Below are 12,916 nucleotides of genomic sequence, written 5' to 3'. Positions count from 1 at the left end.
ATTTTGTGTCATGGCTCATCGAAGCCTTTAAAAGGCGTGAGTGCACGCCCCCATGTCCTCCTCCTACCGGATCCCAGTTCAGTTTAACGACAGGAACAAGATGAGACGTGTTGCCTGCAGCAGACGTGGTGAGAAAAAAAAAATTAAGCTGAAGATCCGTGTAACACATGTGAAAAAGAACGCAAACTAAACTGTGAAGCGACGGGCACTTTTGGTGACAAAAGTCTTAAACTACCCTTAATTTTATTTTGCTTGCAATACGCCAGGAAAAAAAACAGACCTGAGCAATTTATCTTCAGACTTTCTGAAGATTTTTCAAACGTTTTCTTTGGTCACCTCATGTTTTCTTTTCTTTTTTTCTTGATCTATGAGTCATTCAAGCATTAAAAATAGTCCCGTAACTCAAGCTTTGAATCAGTGTTGGTGACACATCATAGACAGCTTAGTAAATAACCAATACTGAATTGTATCTTTAGGCACTTGAGGCTAGTAGACTGTTTATTTTTGCACCAACAAGGTGATTCCCAAAGACCTATTCCCCGAAAACTTAGCATATCTATGCAAAGTCTGCAGTATTTGTTAAAAGATGTTTGTGGTGGCCAAAAACGTTTCAGGCCTAAAACTATCAACAGCAGACAAACAGTGAAGGTTACACATCTAAGCTTTAAGAAAAGAGTGAGGAATCCAAGTTTGACATTTTTGGTTCCAGTGGTTGTACAAAGGAGGTCCAGAGAGAGAGGTACAACAGTGAGTGTCTACAGCCATCTGTAAAACATGTTAAAGCTGCATTTCAGCCAGTGGTGCTGGTGGTCTCTTAGCATCAGATTTTGATCCACAATACAACACCATCTGCGTCTGATTGGCAGCAGCTTTATTTTTAAGCATGACAATGACCCCAAACACAGTGCCAGTGCAGGAAAAGCATACCTGGATAGACATCTTTCACCTGAATAAACTTAAAGTTATATCTTTTAAAAATGTTGGCATGTTCTGCAGATGGACAGTAGATGGCACCGAATGCCAGTGTTGTGAAATTTAAATGATCTGCTTTCTCACCTGATCCTGATTGTGTCTCTCCTCATCAGGCTGCCTGAGCTGTCTTTATGTGTAGTTTTTAATGTGCTAATAATGAGATGGGTCATTAAGTCCTGTGTATGACTGGTGGCGCCAGTGTTCGGCAGCCTCACCTCTGTCAGTGCGCCCCAGGGTGGCTGTGGCTACAATGTAGCTTGCCATCACCAGTGTGTGAATGTGTGTGCGAATGGGTGGATGACTGGTTGTTTAAAGCACTTTGGGGTCCTTAGGGACTAAGTAAAGCTCTATATAAATACAGGCCATTTACCATATAGCTTGTTTGTTTTGTAAATGAACACCACCAGTCTCACTGCAATTCTGTGGCCTGATTGAAGTTAGATTAAATTGCACATTAGTTGTTAGTAGATCACAGTAGGTCAAAAAGAACTCAAACAGCTGCTGCTTTTTTTTTTTTTTGAGTGGTTTAAATGGCACAAATTTGTTTCTCTCTATCATCATATTTGTTTTTGTTCATCTGCTGTTGTCAGTTAAGTGAGCGGTTAAACAGTCCAACAAGTGAATGTTTTTAAGAAACCTGAGACTCCTCTGCAGCCCAAGACATACAGACCTGAATAATAATCCTCTTCTTATAAGAATAAGCAATGAGATAAATGCATAAGTAAAATAGTTGAATGCACATGTGGCCAAATAATCATCTGGTGTGTTTAACAACTTTTCCAGTTACATTAGAAATTACTGCAAAGTCAGTTCAGATTATATACGTTTTGGTTGGTTAATGGTTAGAAAATAACAAAAATTGCTATCTCATGGAAATTATGCAAAGTGTTACTTTGTTTCTCTGCTAACAGTTCTGACATAGATGACTATAACACAAAAATGCATGCACCATCATCACAGTACATGGCGTTGCAGCAGTTGTGAAGTCAGTTCAGTCTTATTTGTATAAAACTGAATATAATTCAAATCTGTATGCTGTTGAACTCACAATAGCATCGCCTTTTCAGTTATTTATATTGGAAGTTTAAGATCCTACAATAATACAGAGAAAACCCCAACAATCAGATGACCGCCTGTGAACAAGCACTTGGCAACAATGGGAAGAAGAACCTTCCACCATAACCAGGCTCGGGGAGGGGCTGCTATCATTAAATGCAGAGTGGTAGTAACCTAGGCCACACTACAGTTTAGTACAATTTAAGTGCCTTTAAAAAAAATAATGGACTGAAGTTTTTTTTTTTTTTTTTTTTTCTTAAGTCGTAACACATTTGTCTTTACTATTTTGCAGATATATTTGATGTCTAAGCTTCACGATGTGTTCAATTCCCGGGCTTCCAGCACCAGGAACAGAAATCTCTGTTCTCATCACCAGGGTGAACCTGAAACCCAACTGTGGTCTTGTGGAATTATGGGTAAACATGGATGATGAGAAGAAACACATTTACGAGCAGATGAGAGAGGAAATTCAGACTCCTCACAGGAAGTTTTCTGGATTAGAAGGGAAACCAGGGGATCTCTGTCTGGTCTGCATCAACGAAACCTGGCACAGAGCTCGGATCGTATCGATTGAAAGTCAAACATACAGTCTTTTTCTAATTGATCAGGGGCAGCCCCACATTGCCACAAGTGCAGTTTTAGCATGGGCTCAAAATGACAGCTTTCTCCTGCCTCCTGAAATCGAATGTTGCATACTTGCAAATATCTTGTCCCTTGAGAAAAATTTCCCTCATAGAGCTACAAAGTTTTTGATGTCTCTGCCTGGGAAGAAGTTTAGGGGACTCGTTCAATATGTACTGATGCCGGATAGGACAATTCTCCTTGACATACCAGTTGTTTCGAAGCACATGTGCAAGTCTAGAGTTGCAAAGAAGATCCCAGTGGAGGAATTTAAAAATATTGTACTGAAATGTCTAAATTTGCCCAATGATGAGTCTTCTGAGGCCTTTGATGTAACACAGGAACAGAGCCTGAATGTTAGCAGCCAATTTGCTAAACATAACCAATACTTTTACCCAGAGCTGCTTACTGACATTTTGGAAACGGTTTATGTGACTGAGGTAATTGATCCAGAAAATGTTTTTTGCCAGCTTGTTATTCTTTCAAAAGCAGTGAAGATATTGTCTGAACAGATCCATCAACACTATGAAGAGAGCTCTAGTTTTGGAGAGGAACTTCCGCAGAGCTGTGGGGATCCATGTGCTGCTAAAGGGACAGATGGCAGATGGTACCGCTCATTACTAAAGCAAAACATTGAGACCTGTGATGGTGCTGTAAAAGTTTTTCATGTGGATGAAGGAAAAAATGACTTGGTGCCTGTTGAAGACATCAGGCCACTGGCTGGCAAATTCCTGAGAATGCCAGTTATCACATATCGTTGTTCTCTAAATGGAATAAAAGAAAATGGCAGAGAGTGGACTGCAGTGCAGACAGATTTGTTGAAATCACTCCTGCTGAACAAGACTGTGGTGGTGACGTTTGACCACTATGATGCGACTCAAGATGTCTATAATGTTACACTCTATGCAGCTAATGCTACCTGTGTCAACAGTTCTTTTCTGGAGAAGGCAGACTTTATTCCCCTCTCTAAGCTTGAGCAGGATTTAATTGTCCAGAATGAATCTCTTAACTCATCCATTCTCAGTTTACTTGAAGATGAACAATGCATGAATTTACAGAACAAAGTCCATGTCATTCCTGATGGTATACCGGAGGGAACTGCGCCAAGCTCCAAAAACAAAACGGTCAATGGTGGACAAGAGTGTGCATCTCCTTCTTGTAACGGTGACATTTATATGAAAGCAAGCTCTGAACCTGCAGTAGATTGCAATGGGAATACTACATCAAGTTTCTGCTCTGAGTTGCAAAGTGCTTGTCATGACAGTGCATTCACTGTAGGAAGTAGTGTCACTGTAAAGGTGTCTTGCATTGAAAGCCTACAGAAGTTCTGGTGTCAAATAACAGAAGATGACGACTCCCTCAGATGCCTTATGCAAGATCTGCAAAATCACTATTCATCCGCCCGCTCTCAGCCACTTATTCAGTCCATCTGCGTTGCCCGTAATCCAGATGATAACATGTGGTACAGAGCAAGGATCGTTGCTAATAGCAATTCACCTGTTGTAGACGTGAGATTTATAGACTATGGTCAAATTCAAAAGGTCCCTCTGCAAGATGTGCACCCCATTGATCCAGCTTTCTTGCGGCTAAGTACTCAGGCTTTCCCATGTTGCTTATTCAGTCTGAAGAGTCCTACTTATCCCGTTACCACTACTTGGAATAGCGATGCCTTAGCAGAGTTTCACAAGTTTGTGGATTTAAGTGCGTCGACAGACAGTAGTTTGAAATGCGTTGTAAAGGCAGTGGAATCTGATGAAGAAGGTCTGCTGCTTAATATGGTAGACATTCAGACTGCATTTGGTAGTGCACGTGAGCTTCTGGATAAGAAATGTGCACAGTCTGAGGCACATCTGCAATCTCCTCCACAAGTCACATCTGATGTGTACAATTACTCCACATATAATATTGAGGTGGGTGGTAAAGAAAATGTGTGGATAACATCTTCAGAGACTGTCAATCACTTCTACTGCCAACTGGACAGGAATGCTAAATTGTTTGACAAATTGATGGAAAGTGTTGCACAACTCCTTAGTGAGCCACAGCGCTCAGATCAGACTCTTGGACTCAGTAGCTTGTGCTTTGCAAGGTACACTGATAATGAGTGGAACAGAGGTCAAGTAGTAGAAATAACTCCAAAGCACAAAGTGCACTTTGTGGACTATGGGGATACTCTTGTAGTCAGTGAAACTGATATCTGTCCCTTTCCCACTGAAGCGAGCGTGGCCAGGTCATGTCCAGTGCAAGCTATTCCCCTCGGACTGTTTGATGTCCCTGCAGAATTACCCCAGGAGGTCAACCAGTGGTTTGCAGATCGTGCTGTTGGCCGTAGTTTCACCATTTCCGTGGCAAAAGTGGAAAATGGAAAGCTAATTGTTGAACTGTATGATGGCTCAGTGAGTGTGAATATGAAAGTCAGAGAGAGGATGGCTAAAACTAAACAAAACAAAATGACCGATGTCAATCAGCAGACTGACCAGCACCACTTTAACAGCTTGAACAAAGGCTGTTCAGCACAAGAATCAGTATTGGTGGAGACAGCAGGACAAAATGGAGTCCATGGTAACGATAGGATGTCTGCTGCAGATGATTTAAAGGGGAGTTCAAAATCCACAGCTAATGTCGCTTCACCACGGATTGAGCATGCAACGGTTTTGGATGAAGGAACAAAACCCATAATGCTTGTCACTCTTGAAAACAAAACTGTAGCAGAGACTTCTGTTCAGATTTGCCACAGTGACTCAGACACACAGCACTCCAATTCTTGCCTTGAGAAAAACTTGACCATCTGCATGTACAATTGGCCAAATATTTCTCAAAAACGGATTGAGGACGTGTACGCTTCCTGCATTGTTGGACCACATTATTTCTGGTGTCAGTACAACACTGAAGATCTCAACATGATATCAAAGCTTGCTCAGGAAACTGGGCAAATTCAAGACGCAGTTTTTCCTGAGGTACTGGTGCCTGGAAGTCCATGCCTTGCTCTCTTTTCCAGTGACAACCAGTGGTACAGAGCTCAAGTAATTCAAAAGACTAACAGTACTCTCGATGTTCTATTTATTGACTATGGAAATGAGTCTGAAGTTAGCATTAAAGATGTGAGGTCAATACCCCAGCATCTGTTGGAGATTCCTCCTCAGGCATTTCTTTGCTTTCTAGATGGCTTTGAGTGTGAAGGCTCCTGGGACGATGACGTGTATGATGACTTCTACAATCTTGTGGTTGATAAGCCGCTCAAATTGACAGTCATTAATAAGGAAAAGTATTCAGAGATGGCGGTTCCTCAATATGCAGTGAATATTGAATGTGTTAAGATGTTCATCAGTAGCTTAGTGCAGGAAAACAGGAAATCACTGTCAGGAGAAAATTCAGAGAACCAGACTGATCAAGCAGAAAGTTTCTCCCAAGGCATTCAAACTGAGAACAACACAACTCATTTTGATGCTCCCAAAGGAAATGACAATCTTTGCATGTACAAAGAGCCACAGCTTTCCCAAATCGATGCAGAGACTGTATATGCTTCTTGCATTGGGGATCCCTTTTACTTCTGGTGCCAGTATGCCAACACAGAAGGTCTCCGTGAAGTGTCACAGCTTGTTCAGGAAGCAGGAGAGGCACAGAAGGACACGATGCTCCATGAGACTCCCCATCCAGGGAGTCCATGCCTCGCTCTATATTCCAGTGACAACCAATGGTACAGAGCCCAAGTAATTGAGAAAGCGGACAGCACACTGCATGTTTTGTTCATTGACTATGGAAGCGAGTCCGAGATTGACATCAGGAACATCAGATCATTATCCCAGCCTCTGCTGGAAAAGGCTCCTCAGGCCTTTTTGTGCTGCTTAAATGGATTTAAGGAGTCCGAGGGCTCCTGGAATGACTCAGTTTACGATGACTTTTACACTCTTTTGATTAATAAACCACTTAATCTCAGAGTAATCAGCATAGGAAACCACTCAAAGGTTGGTGTTCCTCAGTATCATGTTGAAATTGAGTGTGAAGGAGTGGCTGTGAACACACTAATGCAGAAATACTGGAATCCGGTTACAGAAGAATGTGTTGATGCTGAAAGCCATCAAACAGAAAACCTCCCACAGGGTGGTCAGACTGAACCTGATGTGAAACAAATTTGCGTTGCAGAAGAAAATGTTTTTAAATGCATGTACAAAGAGCCGCGACTTTCCCCCAACGATACAGAGATGGTATATGCATCTTGTATTGTGGGACCACATTTCTTCTGGTGTCAATATGCCAACACAGAGGACCTCTGCAAAGTGTCGCAGCTTGCTCAGGAAGCAGGAGAGGCACAGCAGAAACTGTTCCCTGAGACTCCTGGTCCAGGCAGTCCATGCCTCGCTCTGTATTCCGATGACAACCAATGGTACAGAGCCCAGGTTATTGAGAACGCTGAAACTTCACTGCATGTTGTGTTCATTGACTATGGAAATGAGTCTCAAGTTGACATCGGTGATATAAGATCACTGCCTCAGACTCTGTTGGAGAAGGCTCCTCAGGCCTTTTTGTGCTGCTTAAATGGATTTAAGGAGTCTGAGGAGTCTTGGGATGACACAGTTTATGATGACTTTTTCAACCTTGTGATTAATAAACCACTCAGACTGACAGTAATCAGCATCGGAGACCACTCGGACATCACTGTTCCTCAGTATCACGTTAAAATTGAGTGTGAGGGAGTGAATGTGAACAAACAAATGCACAAATACTGGAAAGGAGTGGCCAGAGATGGTGCCTTGGCAGAAAGTGTGGAATCAGGTTAGTAGACTGCTAGTTAGTGTTACTGAAATGACTGAAAGGTCCTTTGCTAGTTTAGTTTATCTTGACTTTTTTTTTTTTTTTCAGTATACAAGGATGAAACCAGTGCTAAGGACGAGATTGACGAGGCTTAAAAGCTGTCAAGTGATACGGCAATCGGTACGTTTAATACATAAAGGTCTCTTTTTGATAAATGCTTCTTTTTTTTATGTATTATTAATAGCAACTCACAGATGAATTATCTATCAAAAGTAAATTTCCAGAAATGGAGAATTAATGACAGCACTAAAAAAAATCTTTCTTTGTTTCTTCCAGCTCTGGGGAGCCAAAATGTGTCTGATACGTTGTTTCAATATGAAGTAACAATTTGTCTTATTACATTTTTTATTTTTATATTTGTCCCAATAAAGTGTTTACATAGATTAAAACTGGTTTGTTTATTTATTTTCATGGTTTCTAAACATTTGAACAGATAGTTTTGCAGACTGCATTGGCTGGCAGATTTGCAGCTGCTTAGCATTTGTACTCTGATTAAAAGAACAGTAATGCAGACTTGGAATAAATCTCTACAACCAAATCATCAAGATGAATGTATAAATAAAAGGGATTTAGTCTTAGCTTTTATAGCTTTTAGATTTGTTTGGATTTATTGTTATAACAGGTTATAATATTCTTTACCAGGTCAAGTCTCTAGAAACGCGTACAGAGTCATATTTTTGTTTTTTGACAATCCTTAAAGATGGTTTGATTCCTAGAGCAGTTTTCACTTTTAATCCAAAATGACTTGCATTTGCTTATAATAAAGATTTGAGCATTAACAATTGGTGCTGTTTAATTTTTTATTTTTTTTTTCTATGGATATTTATTTGGCATTTCATTTATGAAACAACGGTCACTTTAAGGCACTTTATGTCTTAACGTAGAATCTCTGAGTGGAAAACTCAAACTATCAGTGCTGGCTCATGGGGTATTATCTAAGTAATTTTTGAGATTGAAAAAAAAACTCCTTACAGTTTAGAAACTTCTAATGGGAAGAAACGTTGAGCAGAACCAGGCTCAGGGAGGGGGAAGCCATCTGCTGCAACTGTCTGGGGCAGAAAGGAAAGAGAAAAAGGGCACACACAGAGAGATGAGACAAAAATCGACTGTGGCATGAAAATTAACATTAATGACATGCTGCAGTGGTGTATAAACACCTGGGGAAGAAATGCTCGGTGCATTTAGGAAGCCCCTCCACAAGCCCGAGCCTTTAATGGCGAGATGTTCAGGCTGAACCAGCCCTAACTATAAGCTTTATCAGAAAGGAAAGATTTAAGCGTAATCTTAAAAGTAGAGAGCATGTCTTCAAAGTCTTGAATCTAGATGAAGGGATCAGTGTTGATCAAGTTACTTGAAAAAAGTAATCAGTAACTAATTACTGATTACTTCCCCCCAAAAGTATTCCCGTTACTTTACTGATTACTTATTTTCAAAAGTAATTAATTACTTAGTTACTTTTTAAAAACACGATTTACAACCTGAATAGGTAATAAAGCAATAGATCTTTCAGCCCACTTTTTCTGCATAATCCATCATACAAAAGGTAATCAAATGGAAAAGTCTTTTTTTAAAACTTGTTTTATTAGTTTTAATCTTTTAACTTTATGCATCAAGCAAAAATTAAATTATATGCACCATTCCCTGACTGGAAGAAATTTGTTTAACATTTAAACCTATTTTCTGCACATTCCAGCGCATAATTTATTTTTTATTTTTTTGTGTTTACACTCAGTCTTTCAAATAGATGCAAGTAAAACACAGCAGAAAATAAATAACATCAAAGACTAGCGGTCCTGTTGCTCTATTTTCACCTGTAAAGCAGGAGTGGCGTAGGCAGAGGTTTGCCCCGGTGCAGGTGAGCCGCAGCGGTCAGTGGAAGAATCCGTGAGTTTCCCATTACGTGGTAGCGCACTCCCGGTGCTTGCTTGGAAGTTTAGGTGGTTTTTTTCACTGTAAAAAGAAGTTTTACACTTGCAAGAAAATCAGGGTTTTAGTAATGCAGTAACGCAGCGTTCCTACGGGAAAGTAACGGTAATCTAATTACCGTTTTTGCAATAGTAATCCCTTACTTTACTCGTTACTTGAAAAAAGTAATCAGATTACAGTAACTCGTTACTGCCCATCTCTGGAAGGGATACATGTGTGGCAGGTTCAAAATGACTAAAGTCAAGAAAAAATGTACTGGGGTAATAAATGTGCTTCATGTAGGCCCATTAGATCTGGGAATTGTTTGTCAGCAGATGTGGAAAACCAGTATAGAGTCATGAATGTGAATAAAATAATGTTGTAACTAATAAAGCAATTAATTAAGAATCTGGCTATATCTGTGAAGCACAGGACACTTAAAATGTTAGCCTGATTTATTTCCACACTAAAAACAGACACAATGTGGATTGTGTTACCTTTTTTTTACTTGTTATAGCACATAAAATGAGTTTTCACTTCCTAAGACAGGCTAGCCTTACTTAAATCGCGTCCTTGCTGTTTTTGAATAATAATAATATATTTTTATTAATATATTATTATTATTGATAACGATCTAGACACGCCCTGGTTTCCTTTCCGCGTTTTTACCTTCAGGTTAGGAGCCATCTAGTGTTGATCCGTTGCTAGGATCCACTGTTGCTAGGTTAAAATGTCAGAGTTGCACCAAGCTGCAGCAGCAGGCGACTGTGATCAAGTTGAGGAGCTTCTGAGGGAAAATAAGTGCAATCCCAACCAGAAAGACATCGACTGGTACAGCAAGACACCTCTCCACTGGGCAGCGGCTAAAGGTAGTTCGTTAAATACGTGAAAATGAGGCGTATCCGTGTCCCCTGGTGACTGCGCAAGTCTTGGGCTCAAATTACCTGTTCGCATTCGCTGGAAAATGAAAAATGTGATTAGACCACGTGTACGCTGTTTATGCAACATAAATGTTAGTGTCAGTACACTAAACTGCGCTTTATACCGTGCGTAAAAACGATTTAGGCACAAAGTCGGAATTCATGAATATTTGTTAGAGCTGCCTTTTCACTAAATATTTAATACAGTAGACAGCATTCATTAAAAAATACTTTGGAAACAGTTTCTCCTTTAATAGCCATAAAGATGACGATTTTTCTGTAAAAGCTTGACAAAAAAAAGCCCTTTCCTCAATTCTATTGATTCAACATTGAAATCTGACATTACATCAAATTTTTAAACTACATTAATATTGAAACAATATCAGAGTCGGATAAAATACATTTTAAAGTTCAACATTGATGTTGAACATTTATTTTATATCAATTTTTCACCCTCTGTTAAAAGTGAATCAGTGTTGAATTCTGATGTTGATTTTTCCATCACTTTTGCATGCTCCGTTAATAGTGAAGCAACAATGAAATAATCCTTTAAAAATCAACAGGACTAATACTAAACCACTGCAAATTATCATCAGCATTTAAACCTGTGCATAAGACAGTTGTGTATGATCTAAAAACAGGATAACCATTATCTGTTAAACATTATGTTACAATTTAACATGTCCATAATAATATCCCAATATTATTAAGCATTACGTTTTATCTTTGCATCAATTAAGAACAGTTTATTATATAAAAACTTTTTTTTTGTTCAGTGTATTATTTTGAATTCATTGATTCTAATTTACTCTGGAATGGGGCTGGATATTGGGTGTCCTGCACCACCCATCTGATCTGGAGCATATAGGAGCCATTCCTGCACTTGTTGGGCAAAGGCAAATTCAGAAACTGCATTTACCCTCAGCTGCTGAGTCAGGCCATCTGAGACAAAAAACAAAATGTGAGCCAACATGGGAGCTACAGGCCAACCTTGTAGTTTGCTAAGAATCAGAGTTTTGAGTTGCTGCGTCCAGACCAGTCTCTAAATATTCAACAATGTCTTTTTTGTGCTTGTATGTTAAAACTGTGATTACACACTATAGCCAATTTTTTAGGTACACCTTTTCAACATCTCGTTTATTGTCATTTCTAATGAGCCAATCAGATTGCAGAAACGCAGTACTTTTAGGCATGTGCGGCACTGTACAAAAGCCTTGCACTACACCTCATTTCTTTATATTTTGCTTCCAAGGTGCCAGACTTGTTCGTAAATTTTTACCGAAACCACTACCTTGACCTCAGCAATAGTTTTCCAGTCTTTCAACATTATTTGGACATGCTTGGCCTGCTTTTTTACTCATTTTCAGTCCGGTCCTTGTACCTGACCATTTTTTTAGAGGAATCAAGGAAAAAACGTGACTGGACTTTTCTTGAAGATGTTTCGCCTCTCATCCGAGAAGCTTGTTCAGTTCTAAGACCAAATGGTGGAGAGTCCCAAGTGTGAGTTGTCCCTGTTGATGAAAGGTGGCTTTTTCACACACACACAATAGACAAAGACAACATCTCCCAAGATTTCAAACATAGAGAGGTCTCTTTTCAGGTTTTCTGGCTATTTAGGGCGAGGCAAGGTCTCACAATGGTTTCACCCAAAACCTCTGCTATGGCCCACACCCTTTTTCACACCTTGAAAAAGGGTGTGGGCCATTATTAGCAAAGGTTTTGGGTGAAGCCATTGTGAGATTCTCCACACTGCTGGAGTAAATATACTTTGTTACTGTACTTAAATAGAATTTTCCGTTCTCTGCACTTTACTTGAGTATTTATGACTACCTTTTTACTTTTTCTCCCTACATTTTTAGAGAAAAATCTGTACTTCATCAGCACTACAGGAGAGGAGACGCATGAAAAGAGTGGCTTTTTGTGTGTCAGGCATGCTCCTAGCTAAAGGTCCAGCTGCTGTTTTTTACAGGGAGAGAAATGAGTGAGCCAAAACCTTAAGGAGGGTCCCTGAAAACGTTTATAAAACACTCTGCACAATATTGTTTAATTTCCCCAATAGCCCTAATTCATCAAAATAAGTATTCTTAACTTGCTCACAAACTAATTATATCTTTCCATAGGACACACAGAAATGGTGAGGATACTTATAAAGCATGGAGCCAGACCATACCTGAGGACAGAGTATGGGTGGACCCCTGCCCATTTTGCTGCAGAGTCTGGTCGGCTGGCAGTGCTGCGGTTGCTGCACTCACTCCATGCACCTATTGATAAGGAGGACTGCTGTGGAGACAAGCCAGCGCGTATAGCCGAGATATACGGACACCAAGACTGTGTTAGATTCCTTAAAAAGTATGACATGAAGCCCGGTTCTCAAATTGTTGTGATTTTAATAACAATAAACTATATATAATATAATGCTTGTACATGATTAATATATGGTCTTGTTTTGTGTGTTACAGAGCAGAGATAGAGTGCGAGGTTTATCGCAAGCTATCAGCGCGAGAAGGGGTTTCAGTGGATGACACAGATGAGGAGTGGGCAGAACGGGACAAAGAAAACTTAAAAACTGAAGCAAGATGTGAGCCCAAATCCCATTTACAGAAATAAAATCCTCACGCAGGTTTTCTTCTATC

The 12,916-nt window shown here is 39.8% G+C and overlaps 3 protein-coding genes across 3 annotated transcripts in view; 2 read left to right on the top strand and 1 right to left on the bottom strand.

The window, feature by feature from the left end:
- smc6 (structural maintenance of chromosomes 6) overlaps window positions 1-10,116 on the bottom strand; it is a 26,272-nt gene extending 16,156 nt beyond the window's left edge. Inside the window, exons 1-3 of the mRNA XM_004540084.4 lie at window positions 10,033-10,116; window positions 9,270-9,408; window positions 8,431-8,507 (exon numbers count right to left, since the gene is read on the bottom strand). The gene's annotated coding sequence lies outside the window, so the exon portion shown is untranslated. The remainder of the gene's footprint in view (window positions 1-8,430; window positions 8,508-9,269; window positions 9,409-10,032) is intronic.
- Window positions 3-8,188, top strand: tdrd6b (tudor domain containing 6b). Its single transcript, XM_004540086.3, has 4 exons — window positions 3-128; window positions 2,321-7,419; window positions 7,507-7,578; window positions 7,735-8,188. The coding sequence occupies exons 2-3, from the start codon at window positions 2,346-2,348 to the stop codon at window positions 7,551-7,553; spliced, it is 5,121 nt and encodes a 1,706-aa protein (XP_004540143.2). The 5' UTR covers window positions 3-128; window positions 2,321-2,345; the 3' UTR covers window positions 7,554-7,578; window positions 7,735-8,188.
- Window positions 10,075-12,916, top strand: ankrd66 (ankyrin repeat domain 66). Its single transcript, XM_004540082.5, has 3 exons — window positions 10,075-10,232; window positions 12,404-12,632; window positions 12,743-12,916. Exons 1-3 carry the CDS (start codon window positions 10,094-10,096, stop codon window positions 12,888-12,890), a joined length of 516 nt encoding a protein of 171 aa, XP_004540139.1. The 5' UTR covers window positions 10,075-10,093; the 3' UTR covers window positions 12,891-12,916.

This window comes from Maylandia zebra, linkage group LG19 (assembly GCF_041146795.1).
Source record: "Maylandia zebra isolate NMK-2024a linkage group LG19, Mzebra_GT3a, whole genome shotgun sequence".
Taxonomy (NCBI): Eukaryota; Metazoa; Chordata; class Actinopteri; order Cichliformes; family Cichlidae; genus Maylandia; species Maylandia zebra.
The sequence above is the reverse complement of the archived record's forward strand: the minus strand, read 5'-3'. Positions and strand labels throughout refer to the sequence as shown.

Coding starts and splice junctions, on each gene's coding strand:
- tdrd6b (XM_004540086.3), top strand. CDS start 2,346: ATGTGTTCAATTCCCGGGCTTCCAGCACCAGGAACAGAAATCTCTGTT. Junction 7,420..7,506: donor GGCAGAAAGTGTGGAATCAG/GTTAGTAGACTG, acceptor TTTTTTTTTCAG/TATACAAGGATGAAACCAGT.
- ankrd66 (XM_004540082.5), top strand. CDS start 10,094: ATGTCAGAGTTGCACCAAGCTGCAGCAGCAGGCGACTGTGATCAAGTT. Junction 10,233..12,403: donor CCACTGGGCAGCGGCTAAAG/GTAGTTCGTTAA, acceptor ATCTTTCCATAG/GACACACAGAAATGGTGAGG. Junction 12,633..12,742: donor TGTGTTAGATTCCTTAAAAA/GTATGACATGAA, acceptor TGTGTGTTACAG/AGCAGAGATAGAGTGCGAGG.